Source organism: Mastigoproctus giganteus, chromosome 10 (assembly GCF_048544385.1).
Source record: "Mastigoproctus giganteus isolate SK-2022 chromosome 10, ASM4854438v1, whole genome shotgun sequence".
In the NCBI taxonomy this organism is placed as follows: domain Eukaryota; kingdom Metazoa; phylum Arthropoda; class Arachnida; order Uropygi; family Thelyphonidae; genus Mastigoproctus; species Mastigoproctus giganteus.
This window is the reverse complement of record NC_143584.1, coordinates 145,371,673-145,390,458: the sequence shown is the minus strand read 5'-3', so window position 1 is coordinate 145,390,458 and position 18,786 is coordinate 145,371,673. Positions and strand designations below refer to the sequence as shown.

The window sequence follows — 18,786 nt, the reverse complement described above, 5'->3', positions numbered from 1 at the left end:
GAATATTACTCCCTCTAGTTGCCTCCCGAACATGCTGATGTAGAAAACAATCAACCAATAAATCCACAAAAGCCTTGCTAGTGTGTGAGTGACCAACCGACAAATTCCAGTCAATATCTGGGAAATTAAAATTCCCCATTATAAGTCTCTCTGATTTACTGGCCCACTCTATTTCCCCTGTACAGTTTCTTATTATACTCATCAGCGCCATTAGGCCTGTAACACACTCCTACTCTCAATTTTGATCTCCCAATTCTTAAGTCAAACCGAACTGACTTGACACTGCACTGTCCAGCGATGTCGACTGGCTTCACTTCCTTGGATTTTATGTGTTTCTTAACTAATAGCATAACCCCTCCTCCCTTCCTATCCTTTCTGTACACATTGTACTTCCCAAATTCCAGTTCTGCATTCATTATATCTGTGTGACATCATGTCTCTGATATCCGAACAATATCTACCTTTGATGATTTGAGCAATACCTGAAATTTATCAAATTTATTTACCAAACTCCTAGCATTGGTGTACACGCAAGTATACATGCACCTGTTTCTATTCTTAGCTACCCTAACACAACCCATGTGTTTACTTGTACCGCAACGACTCCCAGCAGTCTCTGAAATATCCTGCATCTTGTTTTCCAGGCTGCTGCTCATTCCAATAGAAGCAGTGCAAGAATCACTTTCCCCTCTGCCCTTGTATTCCCCCCCCAAGGGGGGGAACACAAGGACTAATAGATTAACTAATGGCACAGAAGAAACATGGAAACCTATAGTAAGTATAAACTAGTCTACACTAGTTTATACTTACTATAGGGTTAGGCAAAGCTAAGAAAGATTAGAAGTCATTGGCTAAGAATGCACAGAATTCTTTGCTTATATTAACACTACAAGGAAAGGCATGAACCTTATTAGCCCACTAGATATGAATGGCATAACTATCAGTGATCCTGTTCAAGTTGCTGACAAACTGAATAAGTTTTTTTTATCTACATTGACGTGTGACGAAGTTCTAAGATATTGGGATACTGAAAGTATACCAAGTTATAACTAAGAGCTAAAGGATTTTGTGATAACTAAGAAGAAAGTTGAAGATAAATTGTTGAAGCTAAAAATGAATAAGGCAACTCAATTAACAATGAATAAGAGGAATGTCCTTTTTCTTTGTGTGTGAAGTACTGATTTGAATAACGGAAAAAGTTAGCATTGAAGATTCTACAAGTCATTATAGAGGTAATTCCTCTTATTCATTGTTAATTAAAAGACACTGCCAAAGAGATAAGCAAACCTTTGGCCATCATTATGAGATGATTTATACATCTCGTAATTAGAGATGTATAAATGTCGCCCCTATTTGCGAAGATGGGTTAAAAGCAAAGTGAGTAATTACAGACCTGTACACTTGACTTCTGTTCTAGAGAAAATTAGTGTGTGTGTGTGTGTGTGTGTGTGTGTGTGTGTGTGTGTGTGTGTGTGTGTGTGTGTGTGTGTGAGAGAGAGAGAGAGAGAGAGAGAGAGAGAGAGAGAGAGAGAGAGAAAGAGATGGCACATAAGCTACACTGGCTATAGTGCCCCTGTCCATAGGGAAGTGTTAGGAAACAATTCAGAATTAAAGCCATTTCAATTTCATTTTAGAAAACTATTCAGAATCATTGATATATTTCAATTTTTTCAGAAAGATGAAAAATTCATTAATATTTGCCTAATCACCAATAATATGCTCTAGTGATCTCGGTTGTTGAATTAAAGAAAGCAGGACTGATATTCTGTCCTGTTTGATAGTGAGGACAGTCAATAAGAATATGTTTGACTATTAGTTGTGCTGTGCAGTGTGCACACTGGGGAGGATGGATGCTCGAGTGCCAAAATTTTGGTTCCTGTTTCAACTGAAAAAGTTTATTATTAGTCGGGGTGTGCCCTAGTTCTTTCCACTGTGCAAGGCATACTGCTGCTATGATGACATTATAGTCTGAGGCTGGAATATGGACAGAGGTCAAATCTAAAGTTGATGGATTTTTCAATTTTCGATTGAACGATATTCAATTTTCAAGAGCAACCTCCTGATTTGGTTTAAAACAGGGTGGTGCGTATAGGAGGGATTTTGCATTGCTCTAATTGAACTGAGAGAGTCTGTGTAAATTAAATATTGTGGAAATGGGTAAAGATTCAGATTTTCTAGAGCTAATTTTATTCCATGTTGTTCTGTAGAAAAGTTGCTATACTCAGGTGAAAGGAAAGCTGAAATGATAGCAGAGGGGAAACACTGCTGCTTCAACGGCTGATTGAGATTTGGACCCATCGGTATATATTGGCAGGAAATCAACACAGCTCTGAATATGACTTGCATGGAGTAGTTGTTTCACGTTGAGAGTCGGTAGATTCTTACCCCATTGAAAAAAAATAAGTATCAAAGTTCAGTTGAGGAGGGGGAGTTCAAGGTGGATGAAAGTAATCCATTACCTGTTGACTATTATGAAGAAGAACTTCCCAACTCTGTGATATTTCAAAAAGCCGTAGGTCTGCTGGCTTTATTTTATTATGTTTATTTCTATAGAGATTAGGTAGTTGTGTATTGAAGAGGTATGAGTGAATAGGATGCAAACAGCAACTTTTTATTTTGGCTGCATACTTAAGTAGTAACATTTTTCTGCAGAGCTGCAAAAGGGGTTCATGAACTTCAATATATAGACTATAGACTATGAGTTGGAGATGTCCTGAAGGCTCCAAGTGCAAACTGTAATGCATTGTGTTGTATAGGATCCAGTCAGCATAGTACACTCCTTTGGGCAGAATTGTGGACTGGAGCACCATAATCCAAATGGAATCTAATCAATGCTGCATATAATCGCAGCAACAAAGTACAGTCTGCTTCCCAAGACAGGGCAGATAAAGCTCTTAGTATGTTGAGCTTTTCGAGACAGGTATTACATACAAATTTAATATGTTCACGGAAGTTTAACTTCTTGTCAAGGGTTAATCCCAAGAATCTTATGTTGTTGGCAATCAGAATGGTAAAGTCTGAAATGTGAAGTTTGGGATCTGTATGCAATTTACGTTGATTGCAAAAACGTATAGTGACAGTTTTCTGTTGTGAAAGACAGTAACCATTGAGCACTGCCCACCTTTGTATTTTATTTAGGGATATCTGCAATTGACATTCAATAGATCCCATGTTCTGAGAATGGCAACAAAGAGAGAGATCATCAGCATAAAGATAAGCCTCAACTATATTTGGAAGTTTTTTTGTAATAGAGTCAATTCTAAGGGCAAATAGGGTTGTGCTCAGCGTAGACCCTTGCAGAACTCCTTCTTCCTGCAAGAATGGCATAGAAAGGGAGTTAAAACATCGTACTTGAAAAGAACAACTCCATAAAAATTTCTTAATGAATGCATTCTTAGAGACCATGCAGGTCTCTAAGAATGCCGTGACATCAGGTAGTATCAAATGCCTTCTCTCTATATCTATGGAGATCATAACAAGGTGTTCATTTTTCATAAAGGCATTGAATGCGAATTGCAGACTCAGCCTTGATCATGAGATCTAAGGCAGACCTGTTTTGGCGAAAGCTATGTTGACTATTACTCATTATATTTTGGTCTTCAATGATCCAAATGAGTTGTCTGTGGATCATTTTCTCAAGGATTTTACCGAGGCAACTGGAAAGGAAAATTGGCCAGTAACTATAAGGACTGGAGGGGTCTTTACCAGGTTTCAAAAAGGCCAGAACTGTGGCATGGTGCCAAGACGTAGGAAAGATGTTTTCCAGAAATATTCGATTATAAAATAACAGCAGCACATGCAAATGTTTGTCATCAAGGTGCTGTATCATGATATAATATATTCCATCTGGCCATGCAGCATGTTGTTCTAATGGATTGTAGAAGTTCTGAATACTGAAGAAGCTGGTTATATGAAAAGAGTAGAGAGGTACGAAAGTTGATGGGTCGCTGTTCAGTGATCTTGGTTTTATGAAATTCCAGGGAATAATTTGATGCCGCTGAGACTTGGGCAGAAGTTTTGCCCAAGGCATTTGCTATATCAAGAGGAGCAGAAGGCCCTTGCTCATTCCAGGAAAGAATTGTGGAAGGGATGGTTGGAAACTTGCTAGAAAGCTGTCTAATTTTCTTCTATATTAATCTGGAGTCAGTATTTCTATTTACAGTGGATGCAAAATGAGTCCAGGAATCTTGACTCTTTCTTGGCTTGTCTTTGAATGAATCTCACTTTTGCCCTTTGCTTTTTATAGTTAGATTAGCTGTGGTTGGGGGTCATCAAAATAAATTCCATGCTTTATTTTTTTCCTTCTTTGCTTTTGTGCATTTGCCATTCCACCAATAATTAAAATGCCATCAGGCAGGAGGGTTCGATAATGGAATTGAGTTTTTAGCTACTATTATCAAGTGGGATGTCACATCCCACTTGATAATAGTAGCTAAATATTCCGTCACTTCGTCTATGGGCTGTAATCATATAATTTCCTCATCCAGGGTGATAGCTGACTGAAATTTTACCCAGTTGGCTCGAGAGAATTTCCATTTCCTGCAGGATTGGCTAATAGTGGTCGTGTAGTGAGCAGGTTATAAACAATTGGAAGATGATCACTGCCCATGGGATTATCCATAACGGACCATTCAATGATTGGAAACAGTATCAGAGAGCATATTGAAAGATCAATTGCAGAAGTTTGTCCAGTTGGCAATTGTATGTGAGTAGGTGCACCAGTATTAAGATTGGGAAGGCTTTGCTTATCCAGAAAGGTTTCAATTAGTCGGCCATGTCTATCTAATTTAGAAAATCTCCATATGGGGATCTAAATTAGAATGCACATCATGGACTGTGAAATTTCCTAATAGACAGACAAGGGAAGGTAACTGTATTAGGTCTTCAAGATCTTTGAAAGAAAAGGTATGATTTGGTGGAAGATTTATTGAAACCAGCGTTATTGCAATCTGAGTGGAGAAACATATTGCAATAGCTTCATACATTTCTAAAATCAGATCTTCCTTGTTTGATGAGTAATCAGCATCCATGGAGCTGTCTTGGATATTCTTACTTGAATTGGAACTTTTACTGTGCGAAGTAGTAGCAATCACTGGTAGGGAAGGATTTGTCACTGGTACTGGCAGGGGAGTGTTACTTGCCTGGTCAGAGTTCCTAGGGACACTGGACTGTTACTGAGAGAGGACAGCTTGAGCCCATTCAGAGATTGATATATTTGAGGGGACTGTAACATCAGTTTGGGTAGACACTGTTTGTTGTTTTTGTGCAATACTGGCATAGGTACATTTTGGCATAGTAGGAGCAATTATTTTCCTTGCTTGATAGCTTACCTATGCCAGTATTGCACACCTTATATTTAAATTTTTTTTTTTTTCAGTCTTCCTTCCATCTGTCACAATGGTTGCCTTTGCAGTTGGGACAAATCATTTCTGTCACCAAACATTCAGACTGACTGTGATCGGAAGATCCACAGTCAGTCTGAATTGGGAATGTAGGGATGAACATGGAAAAGTAAATATCCTGCTTTTACCGATAACCATAAGTTTGGGGAATTTAATGTAAGGATAATATTCCTGGTAGGTATAAGGTAATTGTCTTTTTTTAATCATGATTCTTTTTGTTGCAATAACATTTTGATCCTGAAGTTCTGTAGTTATTTCATCCTCCATCACGTTCAACAGATCCCAGCTAGGTATCACATCTTTGAATGTATTTAGAGTTAAATGAGGAGATACTTTCACTGGTATCCCAGCAAAATTTGAAAGTTGCAGCAATTTCTCTGAATGTTGGTGGTTTGTTGTTTCTATAAGTAGATCTCCAGATTGGAGTCTCTTCACAGTCTTAGGAGATCCTGCAATACTCTCCAGGTGTTTCTGAATGAGGAAAGGGGATAATTTGCCAAGATTTGTCAGACAGTGAGTCTGACAAACCTATTGGCAAATTATTTTCAACCTCTTGGGTTGTGAAATGTCATAATCAGTTTCAGTCTGTGGCTGAGAGCTTGTCACCTCTAAGAGTGGAAACACATTTTGTTCCATATTTCAGTCAGCTTTTGGCCCTTGGCAGATCAACTTTTGTGCCAAGGTTTCCGGTCCCATCACAGGAAGGCAGGAGCAGTGCCTGGTGTGACCAAGCGAAAAGTAGTAGGGGGTTAGTAATAAAACTATGAGTAAAAAGAAAGGTGGCTTTCCTTTCTTTCTCTGTACAAGTACTTTTATAACAAGAGCTGTTATTAAATAAATAGATTGCTTAATGAGAGGAACATATATATTACTTATATATATGTTCTATATAAGTGATATATATATGTTCTTTATAAGTGATATATATACATATGTTCTACATAAGTAATGTTCTATATATGTTATATATAATAAAGAACTATATATCACTTTTAGGAATCGCTCAGTCACAAATGCTTGGTACCCAGGGCCATTAAAAAAGTAATGCAAGGTCATCTTGAAAAAAATGCACATCATGAATTTGATTGATGTATTTGTTAATTTTGCCAATATATGCTGTCTAGTCAAAACATCATGATCAACCTCATGTTTTAGCAAATGGCTGTTCCTGCCCACCTGGTGGCACAGGTGTTACAGAGGAAAATCTCACGGAAAATCACGTAATTTTCCAAGAGAACCAGTAAATGTGATGCAGCAGGTACATGGCATGCAATCCTTACAAAGTACCTTATCAATATGGGCAAAGGACACAATATGAAAGACTTTGAAAAAGGGATGGTTCTTGGGTGCCAGTTGAAGGGTAGCAGTATTATGGAAACTGAATCTTGTTGGCTGCTTGTGGAGTGCTGTAGTTGAAGTGTTCCAAGAGTGGGTGGATAGCATGTGTAGAATGACATCAACTGCCACCCTACAGGTACTAACAGGCTGCCTCCCCTTGGACCTCCACATTGCTTTCATCGGACTCTTGCATGCCATTTAGAAGAAAAATTCCTCACTATTCAAACCCATATTGATACCAAACAGGAACATAAATGTGTGTGGCTAGAACTGATAAACTTATGGCAAACCCACTGGAATAACTTCACAACTCGTGCAACTACTAAACTTTTCCTCCCTGAGGTAACCTACATCAACAAACAACATTCCACTTGGTTCTTCCCTAATGTTTATGCTTCCTTCCTATTAACTGGCCGCGGGTCCTTCAAGAGATGCCTTCTAGAGTCCTGCCCTATGCGAGGATGCCCTCTGTATTTGCGGAGAACCTGAAGACTGGGACCGTGTGATACACTCATGCAATGTATACTTAGACCTAAGAACCCAACTACTCCTAGACCTCCACACTACCTCACTTCGGCCAGAAACCAAGTTATTGGAATATAACGGTGCCTTCCGTGCACTGATCAGTTCTACCAACGAGGTCTTTCATCATTGCCGGCATCACCTGCAACTTCCTAACACTTCTCCTGGTCAACCTCCTTCACACAGAAACTGATACCCAGCACCCGGAAACTCCCAGTCATGAAACTGCAAATTGGGCTCTTAACCCACTCTTACTGCTGGTCCAGGGTGCACCCCTGGGTGAAATCATCTTTAGGAGTCACCCAACTAGGTGTCCCACCGACGATGCTCTGTGATATTCCATTGTGATGATCTGACTATTTAATTTGAACTTTTACCTGTTATTTTCTCCCTTCCCACAGTCCTCCAGGACGCCCCCAACTGCACCTATCACTCTTCCTGCTCTTTTTCACCTGGGGTAGGGCGATGCTCTGCTATCCCCCACTGTCTTCCACTTTCCTGTCTCTTCTCTGCTCTTTCCTTGGCCCCCTCCTCACTCTCACTCCAGCAAGAGTGTGGATGGCCTGTCAGATTTTGTTTTATTCCCTGGTCTGCCTCCTCGTGACAGTGGATGGATGCTGGGAGGCTCTTTCCTGGTGATTGCACCTCCCAGTAATGAAGAGGCCAGTCATACAACCCACATTATTGGCTTTGCAATGTTAACAGAGTATTTAACGTTTTGAGAAACCACATAATAACACTGTCTCATTTTGTATGAGCTTATAGGACTAATATATTAACAGTAGCCACTGGCAGAGGTGAAAGTGATTCTTGCACTGCTTCTATAGGAATGAGCAGAAGCCTGAAAAACAAGATGCAGGATATTTCAGAGACTGCAGGGAGTCATTGCGGTACAAGTAAACACATGGGTTGTGTTAGGGTAGAATGTTAGGGTAGCTAAGAATAGGAACAGGTGCGTGTACACCAATGCTAGGAGTTTGGTAAATAAATTTGATGAATTTGAGATATTGCTCAAAACATCAAAGGCAGATATTGTTGGGATATCAGACACGTGGTGTCACACAGATATAAGGAATGTAGAACTGGAATTTGGGGAGTACAATGTGTACAGAAAGGATAGACAGGATAGAAAGGGAGGAGGGGTTATGCTATTAGTTAAGAAACACATAAAATCCAAGGAAGTGAAGCCAGTCGACATCATTGGACAGTGCAGTGTCGAGTCAGTTTGGTGTGACATAAGCATTGGGAGATCAAAATTGAGAGTAGGAGTGTGCTATAGGCCTAATAACTCTGATGAGTATAATAAGAAACTGTGCAGTGAAATAGAGTGGGCCAGTAAATCAGAGAGTCTTATAATGGGGGATTTTAATTTCACAGATATTGACTGGAATTTGTGGATTGGTCACTCACACACTAGCAAGGCTTTTGTGGATTTATTGGATGATTGTTTTCTACATCAGCATGTTCGGGAGGCAACTAGAGGGAGTAATACTCTTCATTTGATTATCAGTAGTGATTCTTCATGCATTAAGAATCTGCAGATAAAGGAACCACTAGGTGGCAGTGATCACAGTGTGCTGAAGTGGGATTTAATCAAAGAGGTAATTACCATCAGGGGTAAAGGGAAGGGTTTTTGCTTTCGTAAAGGCGACTACGATGATCTAAGACAGTATTTAAATTCTATACAGTGGGACCAATTGATGATGTTACCAACAGCAAATTCAAAATGGGAAGCATTCAAAGAACTTATTGTGGAAGCTACTAGGCTTTACATACCAACTAAGAAATATTGTTCAAGGTTTAGGACTAAATGGATGTCAGATGAACTAATGAGACATATTCCAGAGAAGAAAAATGCATGGGATACATATAAATTAACATGTGACACAGAAGCTTATGATAGATATAAGTTTATCTGTAACCAAGTCACAAAGGAGATTAGGCAGGCAAAGGCAGATTACGAGAAATCTTTGGCAAAGGATGCAAAGAAAAACAGCAAAGTGTTCTTTACTTATGTAAACTCTAGAAGGAAGGGGATGAATTAGATTGGTCCACTTGATATCGATGGTTCAACTGTTGATGATCCTGCTCAGGTAGCTAACAAACTAAATAAATATTTTGCATCGTCATTCACACATGAGGAGTTATTCACCGAGGGGAATGCCAGAGGTGTATTCAACTCTGGCAGTAAGCTAGAGAATCTTGTAATAACTGAGAGTAAAGTGGAGGAGAAATTGTTGAAGATAAACACAAGAAAGGCACCTGGTATGGATGGGATCTATCCAGTTATATTAAAGGAGGCAGCAAAAGAAGTAAGCAAACCCTTAGCCATAATTATGAGAGCTTCCTTGGACTCAGGGGAGGTACCTATTGCATGATGATGTGCAAATGTGACCCCAATTCACAAAGCAGGATCAAAGGCTGACACAAGTAATTATAGACCTGTGAGTTTAGCTTCTGTTCCAGGAAAATTAATGGAGGCACTGGTTAAAGAAGCACTGCAGGATCATCTAGACAAGACTTCAATTATAGCTTGCACCCAGCATGGTTTTGTTAAGGGAAAGTCTTGCCTGACAAATTTGATTGGATACTATGATGTGGTCACAAAGGAACTGGATGCAGGAAATAACTTTGATATCATATATTTGGATCTTAGAAAGGCTTTTGATACTGTTGCACATGGAAGACTGCTGCACAAATTGAAGCAGTGTGGCGTTGGAGACAAATTGCTGCTATGGATAAAGGGGTGGTTGAGGGGGAGAAGACAGAGAGGTAATCAATGGACACTGCTCATCGTGGACTAATGTTGTTATTAGTGGAGTCCCCTAGGGTTCACTGTTGGGTCCATTATTGTTTTCTGTATTTATAAATAATATTGATGATGGTATATCAAGCTTAATGTCCAAGTTTGCAGATGATACAAAGGTTGGTAGGGTTGTTAAGGACACTACTGACGCTATGCTGCTGCAACAGGATCTGGAAAGGTTGAGCAGATGGGCGAGAGGTGGCAAATGAAGTTTAACATTGACAAATGTAAAGTACTACATATGGGAAACAGCAACCGCAGGGCAACGTATCAACTCTGCGGTACTACACTGACAGTGATAGAGAATGAAAAGGACCTGGGGGTAATTGTGCAGGCAGATATGAAGTTCTCTGAGCAGTGCAGAAAGCTGCAAGAGTAGCTCATGGTGTCTTGTCAATGATATACAGGAATTTTTCTAGTAGGGATAAGGAGGTGATTATTCCCTTGTATAAAGCAATGGTCAGGCCACACCTTGAGTATTGTACATAGGTCTGGATGCCTCATTTCAAGAAGGATGTAGAGCTGCTGGAATGAGTACAGAGAAGGGCAACAAGATTAGTGAATGGAACAAAGGGTTGTTCTTACGAAGAAAGGCTTAAGTTCTGCAAATTACGGTGTCTGGAGACTAGGCACTGGTGAGGTGATCTGATAGAGGTGTATAAAGCCTTGAATGGTTTGAGCATGCTCAATGCCAATGGAACTCTTCCTCTTGCTCAGAATAATCACCTGAGAGGGCATAAATTCAGATTGAGGAAAGACAGATGTAGCATAGATGTGCGGAAATTTGCCTTTAGCCAGCGGGTAGTTGGTTGGTGGAACTGACTTCCATCTTTTGTTGTGGATATTGATAGCCTAAATAAATTTAAGGCTCAGCTGGACAGTTATTTCGAATGAACGGAGGGGTAAATTGGAAGTTTTTTTTTTTTTTTTTTTGGCTGATGCTGCATAAGCTTGCTTTCTTGCGTCATATGCCTCTGCTAATGCTAATGGGTGGAAAATGGTGGTATGGCCAACCATGGACTTTAACCAGGGGTGACCAGTGATTTTCCCAAGACTGTAATCCAATGAACTAAATTGAATGCTAAATGGGAAGCCATTCAAGGACTTAATTTTGAAGGCTATTAGGCTTTTCATTCCAACTAAGAAATACTGTTCAAGGTTTAGGGCTAAATGGATGTTATGATGAACTGATGAGGCTCATGGCAGAGAAGAAAAATGTATGGGATGCATATAAAGTATCAGGTGACACAGAAGCCTATGGCAGATATAAACTAGTCTGTAATCACGTCACAAGGGTGGTTAGGCAGATTACGAGAAATCCTTGGCAAAGGATGCAAAGAAAAACAGCAAAGAGTTCTTTACTTATGTAAACTCTAGAAGGAAAGGGATGAATCAGATTGGGTTGACTATTGATGATCAACCCAACAGAGATGGGTTGACTATTGATGATCAACCCAACAGAGATGGGTTGACTATTGATGATCATGCTGAGGTAGCTGATAAACTGAATGAGTATTTTGCATCTACATTCACAAATGAGGAGATATTAAATGAAGGGAGTGCCAGAAGTTTATCAAACTCTAAACAGGGAGCTAAGTTATTTTGTAATAACTGAGAGGAAAGTGGAGGAGAAACTGTTGAAGTTAAACTTAAAAAAAAGCACCTGGGGTGAATGGGATTTATCCAGTTATATTAAAGGAGGCGGCAAAGGAAGTAAGCAAACCCTTAGCCATAATTATGAGAGCTTCCTTGGACTCAGGGGTGGTCCCCATGGTGGAGGTGGGCAAATATCACCAATTCACAAAGTGGGTTCAAAAGGTGACTGTTAGTTTAACTTGTATTCCAGGGGAATATAATGGAATCATGTATAAGAAGCATTGCAGGATCATCTAGACAAGACTGTAGTAATAGTTAAGACACAACATGGGTTTGTTAAAGGGACGTCTTGTCTGACCAATTTGATTGGATACTATGATGTGGTCACAAAGGAACTGAATGCCAAAAATAATTTTGATATCACATACTTGGATTTCAGGAAAGCTTTTGATACTGTTGCGCATGGAAGGCTGCTGTACAAATTGAAGCAGAATGGTATTAAGGGTAAGTTGCTACAATGGATAAAGGGATGGTTGAGTGGGAGACAACAGAGAGTGGTAATCAATGGACACTGCTCTTCATGGACAAATGTTATTAGTGTTGTTCCCCAGGGTTTGGTGTTGGGCCCATTGTTGTTTTGTATATTTATCAATGATATTGATAAAAGTATATCAGGTTTAATGTCTAAGTTTGCAGATGATACAAAGGTTGGCAGGGTTGTTAATGACAGTAAAAACAGTATGCTACTCCAACTGGATCTAGATAAGTTGGGCAAATGGGCTGAGAAGTACCAACTGAAGTTTAACATTGACAAATGCAAAGTACTGTTTATGGGTAACAATAACCGAAGAGAAATGTACTCAGGGAAGTGGAAAGTGAAAAAGACCTGGGGGGTAATTGTGCAGTTGAAGTTCGCTTGAGCAGTGCAGACTAGCTGCCAGGGCAGGTCATGGAGTCTTGTCAATGATATATAGGAATTTTGCTAACAGGGACAGGGAGGTGATTAACCCATTATACAAGTCAATAGTCAGGCCACACCTTGAGTACTGTATACAGGTCTCGAGGCCTCATTTCAAGAAGGATGTAGAGTTGCTAGAACGAATACAAAGAAGGACAACAAGACTGATGAAGGGAACAAAGGCGTGCTTTACCAAAAAAAGCTTAAATTCTGCAAATTGCAGCACCCGGAGAGTAGGCACCTGCAAGGTGATCTGTTTGAGGTGTACAAGGCCGTGAATAGGTTGAGCAAGCTGAATGCTGATGAGATTCTTCCTCTTGCTCAGATTAAGAACCTGAGGGGACACAGATTCAAGTTGAGGAAAGACAGTTGTAGAATGGATGTGCGGAAATTTGCCTTTAGCCAGCGGGTAGGTGATTGGTGGAACAGACTTCCATCTTTTGTTGTGGAACTTGATAGTCTGAACAAATTTAAGGCTGAGTTGGACAGGCATTCGGAACGAATGGAGGGGTGAAATGGGAGGGTTTTTTTTTTTTTTTTCTTTGATCTGATGCTGCATAAGCTTGCTTTCTTGCATCATATGCTTCTACTAATGCTAATAATTGAACTTTCCTATGAGCCCCTGGAGTAAGTGCCCAGTTAAGGCACCCAAGTTTATGGCTACCTATCACCAACAATCCCTAAAGTTTGCATCTGAACAGTGTCATTGGACCATCGACAACTGGAAAAAAGTTGCCTTTTCCAAGGAATCATGTTTCCTGCTATGCTATGCCATGTAGATGGAAGGTATGGCAAAAAACTGGTGAGGAATCACTCCACTGTCCTGATCTAACAGAATCAGGCAGGTGACAGTAGTGTTTTTGTATGAGGGATGTTTTCCTGGGAATCTCTTGGAGCTCCCATTGCCCCCTCCCCCACCCAGAATGCATTCTGAATGTTAAGACCTATCTATGCATTGTGGCTGATCAGGTATACCTCTACACAGTTACTGGATGGCACAGGTGCCTTCCAGCAGGATAATGCATAGTTCTACATTGTCAGTATTGTTTGAGAGTGGTTCGCCAAACAGAAAAGTAACTTCCAGATGTCAAGCTTAAGTTTGTCTAAGTTTGCAGAGGATAGAAAGGCTGGAAAGTTGGTTAATGACAGGATTATTACTAAAAAAAAAACCTAGAAAAATTAGGCATATTTGAAAATTTGTAATTGAGGTTTAACATTGATAAATTCAAGGTGCTGTATGTGAGTAGTATTAATTCCAGAATAACATACCAGTTGGATGGTACTACACTATGGAGAAGGAATGAGATCGAGGGTAATTGTAGAGCCCAACATGAAGTTCTCTGAGCAGTGTAGACAGGCTACTAGAACAGCTCATGGAGATTCTGTCAGTGATATACAGGCAATCCCTGTATAACACTGTACTTCTACAACATGGTTTCGCTCTAACACGATTGTGGCAATCCTTGCATGGTTTTGCTCTGAAAGGAGAAAAGGTATCATACGTTGCAAAAAGTTTAAATTTAAATGAAACAGCAATCCGGACCATAAAGAAAAATGAACAGAAAATTAGAACTGCTGTTGCTGCAGAAGCTTTCATTTCTGTAATTCTGACAGCTTGTTCCTGAGCACCAATAATTGAGAAAATGGAAAAAGCATTCAGTATTTAGATTGACGATAGCAGTAAAAAACAGGTACCATTAGACAGCAATGTAATTAAATAAAGGGCACTAAAAATTTATAACCATTTAAAAGAAAATGGAGACTCTTCTGTTAACCTGGTTTTAGCAATTTAGAAACCACTTCTCATTACATAACATAAGAATTCAATAGGAAAGTGCATCAGCTGCTAAGAAGTATGCAGAGGAATTTCAAAAAATTATTGAAGAGCACAGATGCACACCACATCAAGTTTTCAATGCCGACGCAACAGGGCTTTAGTGGAAAAAAATGCCAAACAGAACGTTTATTTCAAAAAAAATGGAAACCAGGTTTTAAGGCATAAAAATATTGTGTAATGTTACATATGTGCAGATAAAACCTATGCTAGTTTATAGATCCTCCAATTCTCATACAATGAAAGTTGTAAATAAAAACACTACTGGTATAATGGAAAGCAAATAAAAAAGCTTGGGTAACTGCTGATTTATTTAAAGAATGTTTCTAAATTGTTTTGTGTCAGCTGTGGAAAACTACTTAAAGCAGAAAATCTAGATTTCAAAGTTTTATTACTATTGTATAATGTGCCATGTCATCCAAAAGATTTAAGTCATCCAATTATTAAAGTAATGTTCCTATCACCTAATACAACTTCTTTAATTCAGCTGGCACACTATGGTCACAGATGCTGATGCACCTAATAAATCCCCAAACAAACAACAACAAACAATAATTCAGCCATTAGATCAACCTTTAAAACTTATTACATCAGAAAATCGTTACAATGGATTTTGGAAAAAAATGATTCTGAATCTATCAAAGTGATGGAGACATGGACACATTTTTCAATTGTGGACTATATCAGAATCATAGCTTTATTGCTCAAAAAAATAAAACTATCAACATTAAATGCATGTTGGAAAAATGTAAGGCCAGAGTAAGTTCATTCAAGAAATATGGTGGAACTGGCAGAAAATGGAATTGGTGCGACAGTAGAACTTGCTAACTTGGTAGGAAGAGAAGGTTTTGATGATACGAGTACTGAAGATGTTCAATAATTACTGGTAAAAAAAGAGGCTGGTGAAGTGGATTAGTGGAAATGGCATCGGAGGTAAACCAAATCAATTCAGAGGATGATAGCACAGATGAAAATTCTGAAGTTCCAAATTTTACACTAAAAAGCATATGGTGAAGACAAACTTTGCCGAGCAGTTGGAATCTTATTTTTTGAATGCAGATTCTTCGACTGAAAGGAGAACAACGTTCAAAAGGGAGATTCAAAAATGTACTCCATAACAAATTTCTCCTGACAAATTTTTCCTCAGTAGCATAACTGCATGAGATTTACAAATCCTCCCCACACATATGCATTAGTAATTTATACCTAGATGTTACAATGCCCTTAAGAACATATATTAGTACCTATAAATTAAAATGGTTTCACTTCCTTCCACATTTGTAAAAAGTTTCTCAGAATTGCTACTGCTGAAATTACTTTATTGTTGGTAGGCAATGGAACTTCTTTGGTGGTTCAAGTTCACTGGTGCAGCTTACTAGAAGGAATGTCTGTTTAATGTTCCGCAGATACATTTTAGCTGGACAGGTAGTGAACATAATTACACACGTGTAATTATATGTACCACTTTTTGCATCTAAAATATGTAGTTGGCCCTTCAAAAGGGTATGGAAAGGGTTCCATACTGATTGTGAATGCTGTTTTAGTATGCTAATGTTTCCACTCGAAGTTCAGCTGTATTAGTCAGCATTCTTCTTATGTATATTTGTTTGATATAAGAAAACATTCTTAAAGTAGTTACTGATAATGGCTGCTTGATTTATTTCCAATTTTGAACAAAATAATGCAGAGCAGTATCACATTTAAGTTTCATTTTGGTTTTGTGTGTGTGTGTGTGTGTGTGTGTGTGTGTGTGTGTGTGTGTGTGTGTGTGTGTGTGTGTGTGTGTGTGTGTGTGTGTGTGTGAGTGAGTGAGTGAGTAAGAGAGAGATATAGAGATTTGGCTGGCACAGTGCTTTAAACACATTTTAATTTTATCTTTTTTGACAGGTAGCATTATGCCAAAAGCTAATGGTTGACAATTGGTTAAAAAGGATACCAGTATATTTCAACTTTTAAACTGAGTTTTTCTTCATATTAGGATAATATCCTGTCAATCACTGGAGAAGTGAAAAAAAAAAAAAAAAACAATTGATTAATAATATAAAACATACAGCAGTGCATTTTAGTGTTTTCATGAATTTAATTATGAATTAATACTTCTTTGAAGATTTTCAGTCATAACATCTTATTACACCTGAGTTGTCAGAAGAATATTTCAGTGCCAAATTTTCACTGACATTTTTTTCTATGAAATGAAATTCATCGAAATGATATTACTTTTTATTTTTTTAGACATAAAAATTCAATCAGAAACACATGATTCTATAGAGGATGCAAAAACTGCATTGCAGCTGTACAAAAAATACCAGGAGCTGTACGAAAGATGTGAAGTAAATGAAGCTCTAAAGGAACTTTATGAAATTGGTCGAACTCTGCAGTGGAAAGTTCCAGGAAGTGATGATTAAAATGCCAAGTGAAGTTGCTGACTCTTAGGGATAGGAAGAGTAATAAAAGTTATCCAGAGAGCCGCCCTCATCTAAACAGTTGTCACAATTTTGCTACAACCTTATATGTATAAAAGAAAATATCTTTGAAAGTTATTTTATCAAAATCATGTTTTTTTCTTTTTTTTTAATAAGATAGTTGATGTATATAAATCTAAGTATATTAAGAAGGTGTTTTTTTTTTTTTTTAATTCTCTTTGTTAAATCATTCAAATAATATACATGTTCATTATCTTCTGATAAGAAGATCAGTTTTATCTTTGTATATAACATTATTAACTTGACATTTTCTTAGTGATCAAGAATTTTTGTCATACACAAATATTTTTTATACACTGAGACAAAGATGATATTTCATGAAAACTGAAACAGTATTTCATTCAGTTTATGACCAATTTTTACAAGTTTCCACAATCATGTCATTTTTTACTTTATGCAGTATATTAAGTTGAATTTCAAATGGAGAATATTTTTATTTTGTAACTTTACCTTTCATTGTGTATATCTGCTGGTATACAGAATTGTTAATTAAGGGTCTCGTTAAAATTATATTTTGTACATGCATAAAATATTTATCACTGGTCATATGCATTGTAGTGTTTCTTTTGTATTACAAATATTCAGATTAAATAACATATTTCAGAAAAATGAATTCTTAATTGCTCAGCAAGAAGAGAACAGAACAAAAATAAGTATATTATTTTTAATAATGAAAAATAGTTTGACAGATTAGTTAAACATTTTAATTGTCCTATTAATATAACATTAGTTCTTACCAGCTAGTTTTTAAAATGTATTAGTTTGTAAGCAAAACTTTATTGTATTGCAGGGTGATCAAGTCTACTTCAAAGTAGAATAAATACAATTTATTGTATTTTGTTCTTTTCATATTTGCAGAGTGATCAAGTCTACTTCAAAGCATATGACAGATTTTACTGTCATAATAAAATTCTTGCAGGTACTGCACAAACAGATAAATTTTATTGTCATGTGGCACTAGGTGCATATAATGAAGTATGCTCATTGAAGAGGATATAACAAGATGAACTGAATTTGAGGTTACAGTTAAATAGGTAAACCTTTGTGACTTTGCTAAGCATATTACAGAACAGGAGGAAATACTGCACAATCAATTATTCAGACCTTCCTGTATTATATAGTTTATTTACCAATAGCTAGTGGTTAAAACACTGCAGCATTTTCAATCCAGAACAACACAATAAAGGCTAAATACTTATATACAGACCAATGCCATTGAAGAGGATATATATATTTTTTTGTTACATACCATCACAGAAATGTAAATACAGTTTAACAACTGTGTTTTTTAGTTTAGAGCATTTAACTAAAATAATTCATGTTAAAAATTGTTGGAGTGTGAAGATTAAATTGGGAACCGTGAAATATATAGTACTGTCATGGATGTCAGTTATGCTAATCATCTCCTTTGTTACAAAAAGAACTGTAACTGGTAAGAAAACTATTCTCAATGCATAGACTGTCTGAATGTGAGCCTTGTTGCATGGTAATTGCAGAAGTCATACTGTCAATAAATTTTTATTAAATTCTAATATTTCTGTCTTATCTTAGCATGTAAGAGAGAGTTCGTGGCAGGAAATCTAAATGAAATATTATGGAAGTGATCAAACTTTGGAAAGAATAATGCCGAAAATGGTGTACAGGAAACAGAGAAAGGAGGATATGTAGGATAGATATTTTGAAGCTAGTGCAAAGTATTCTGAAAAAGGAGGAGGAGGAGGATGATTAAACAAGTACAGGTTTCCCCTGCAGGAAAATTTACTCTCACATATATACATGTTGTGTGCATTCACCCTAAACCAGAAAATTCTGAATCTAAAGTCTGGTTTATTTAATTTTGGAAATAA

The 18,786-nt window shown here is 37.7% G+C and overlaps 1 protein-coding gene across 1 annotated transcript in view; it reads left to right on the top strand.

Moving 5' to 3' along the window:
* Positions 1-16,895, top strand: part of PAN2 (PAN2-PAN3 deadenylation complex catalytic subunit PAN2) — a 588,859-nt gene extending 571,964 nt beyond the window's left edge. Inside the window, exon 27 of the mRNA XM_090383685.1 lies at positions 16,689-16,895. Within this exon, the coding sequence (XP_090239811.1) occupies positions 16,689-16,861 (173 nt within the window). The 3' untranslated portion in view covers positions 16,862-16,895. The remainder of the gene's footprint in view (positions 1-16,688) is intronic.
* The last annotated feature ends 1,891 nt before the right edge of the window (positions 16,896-18,786 follow it).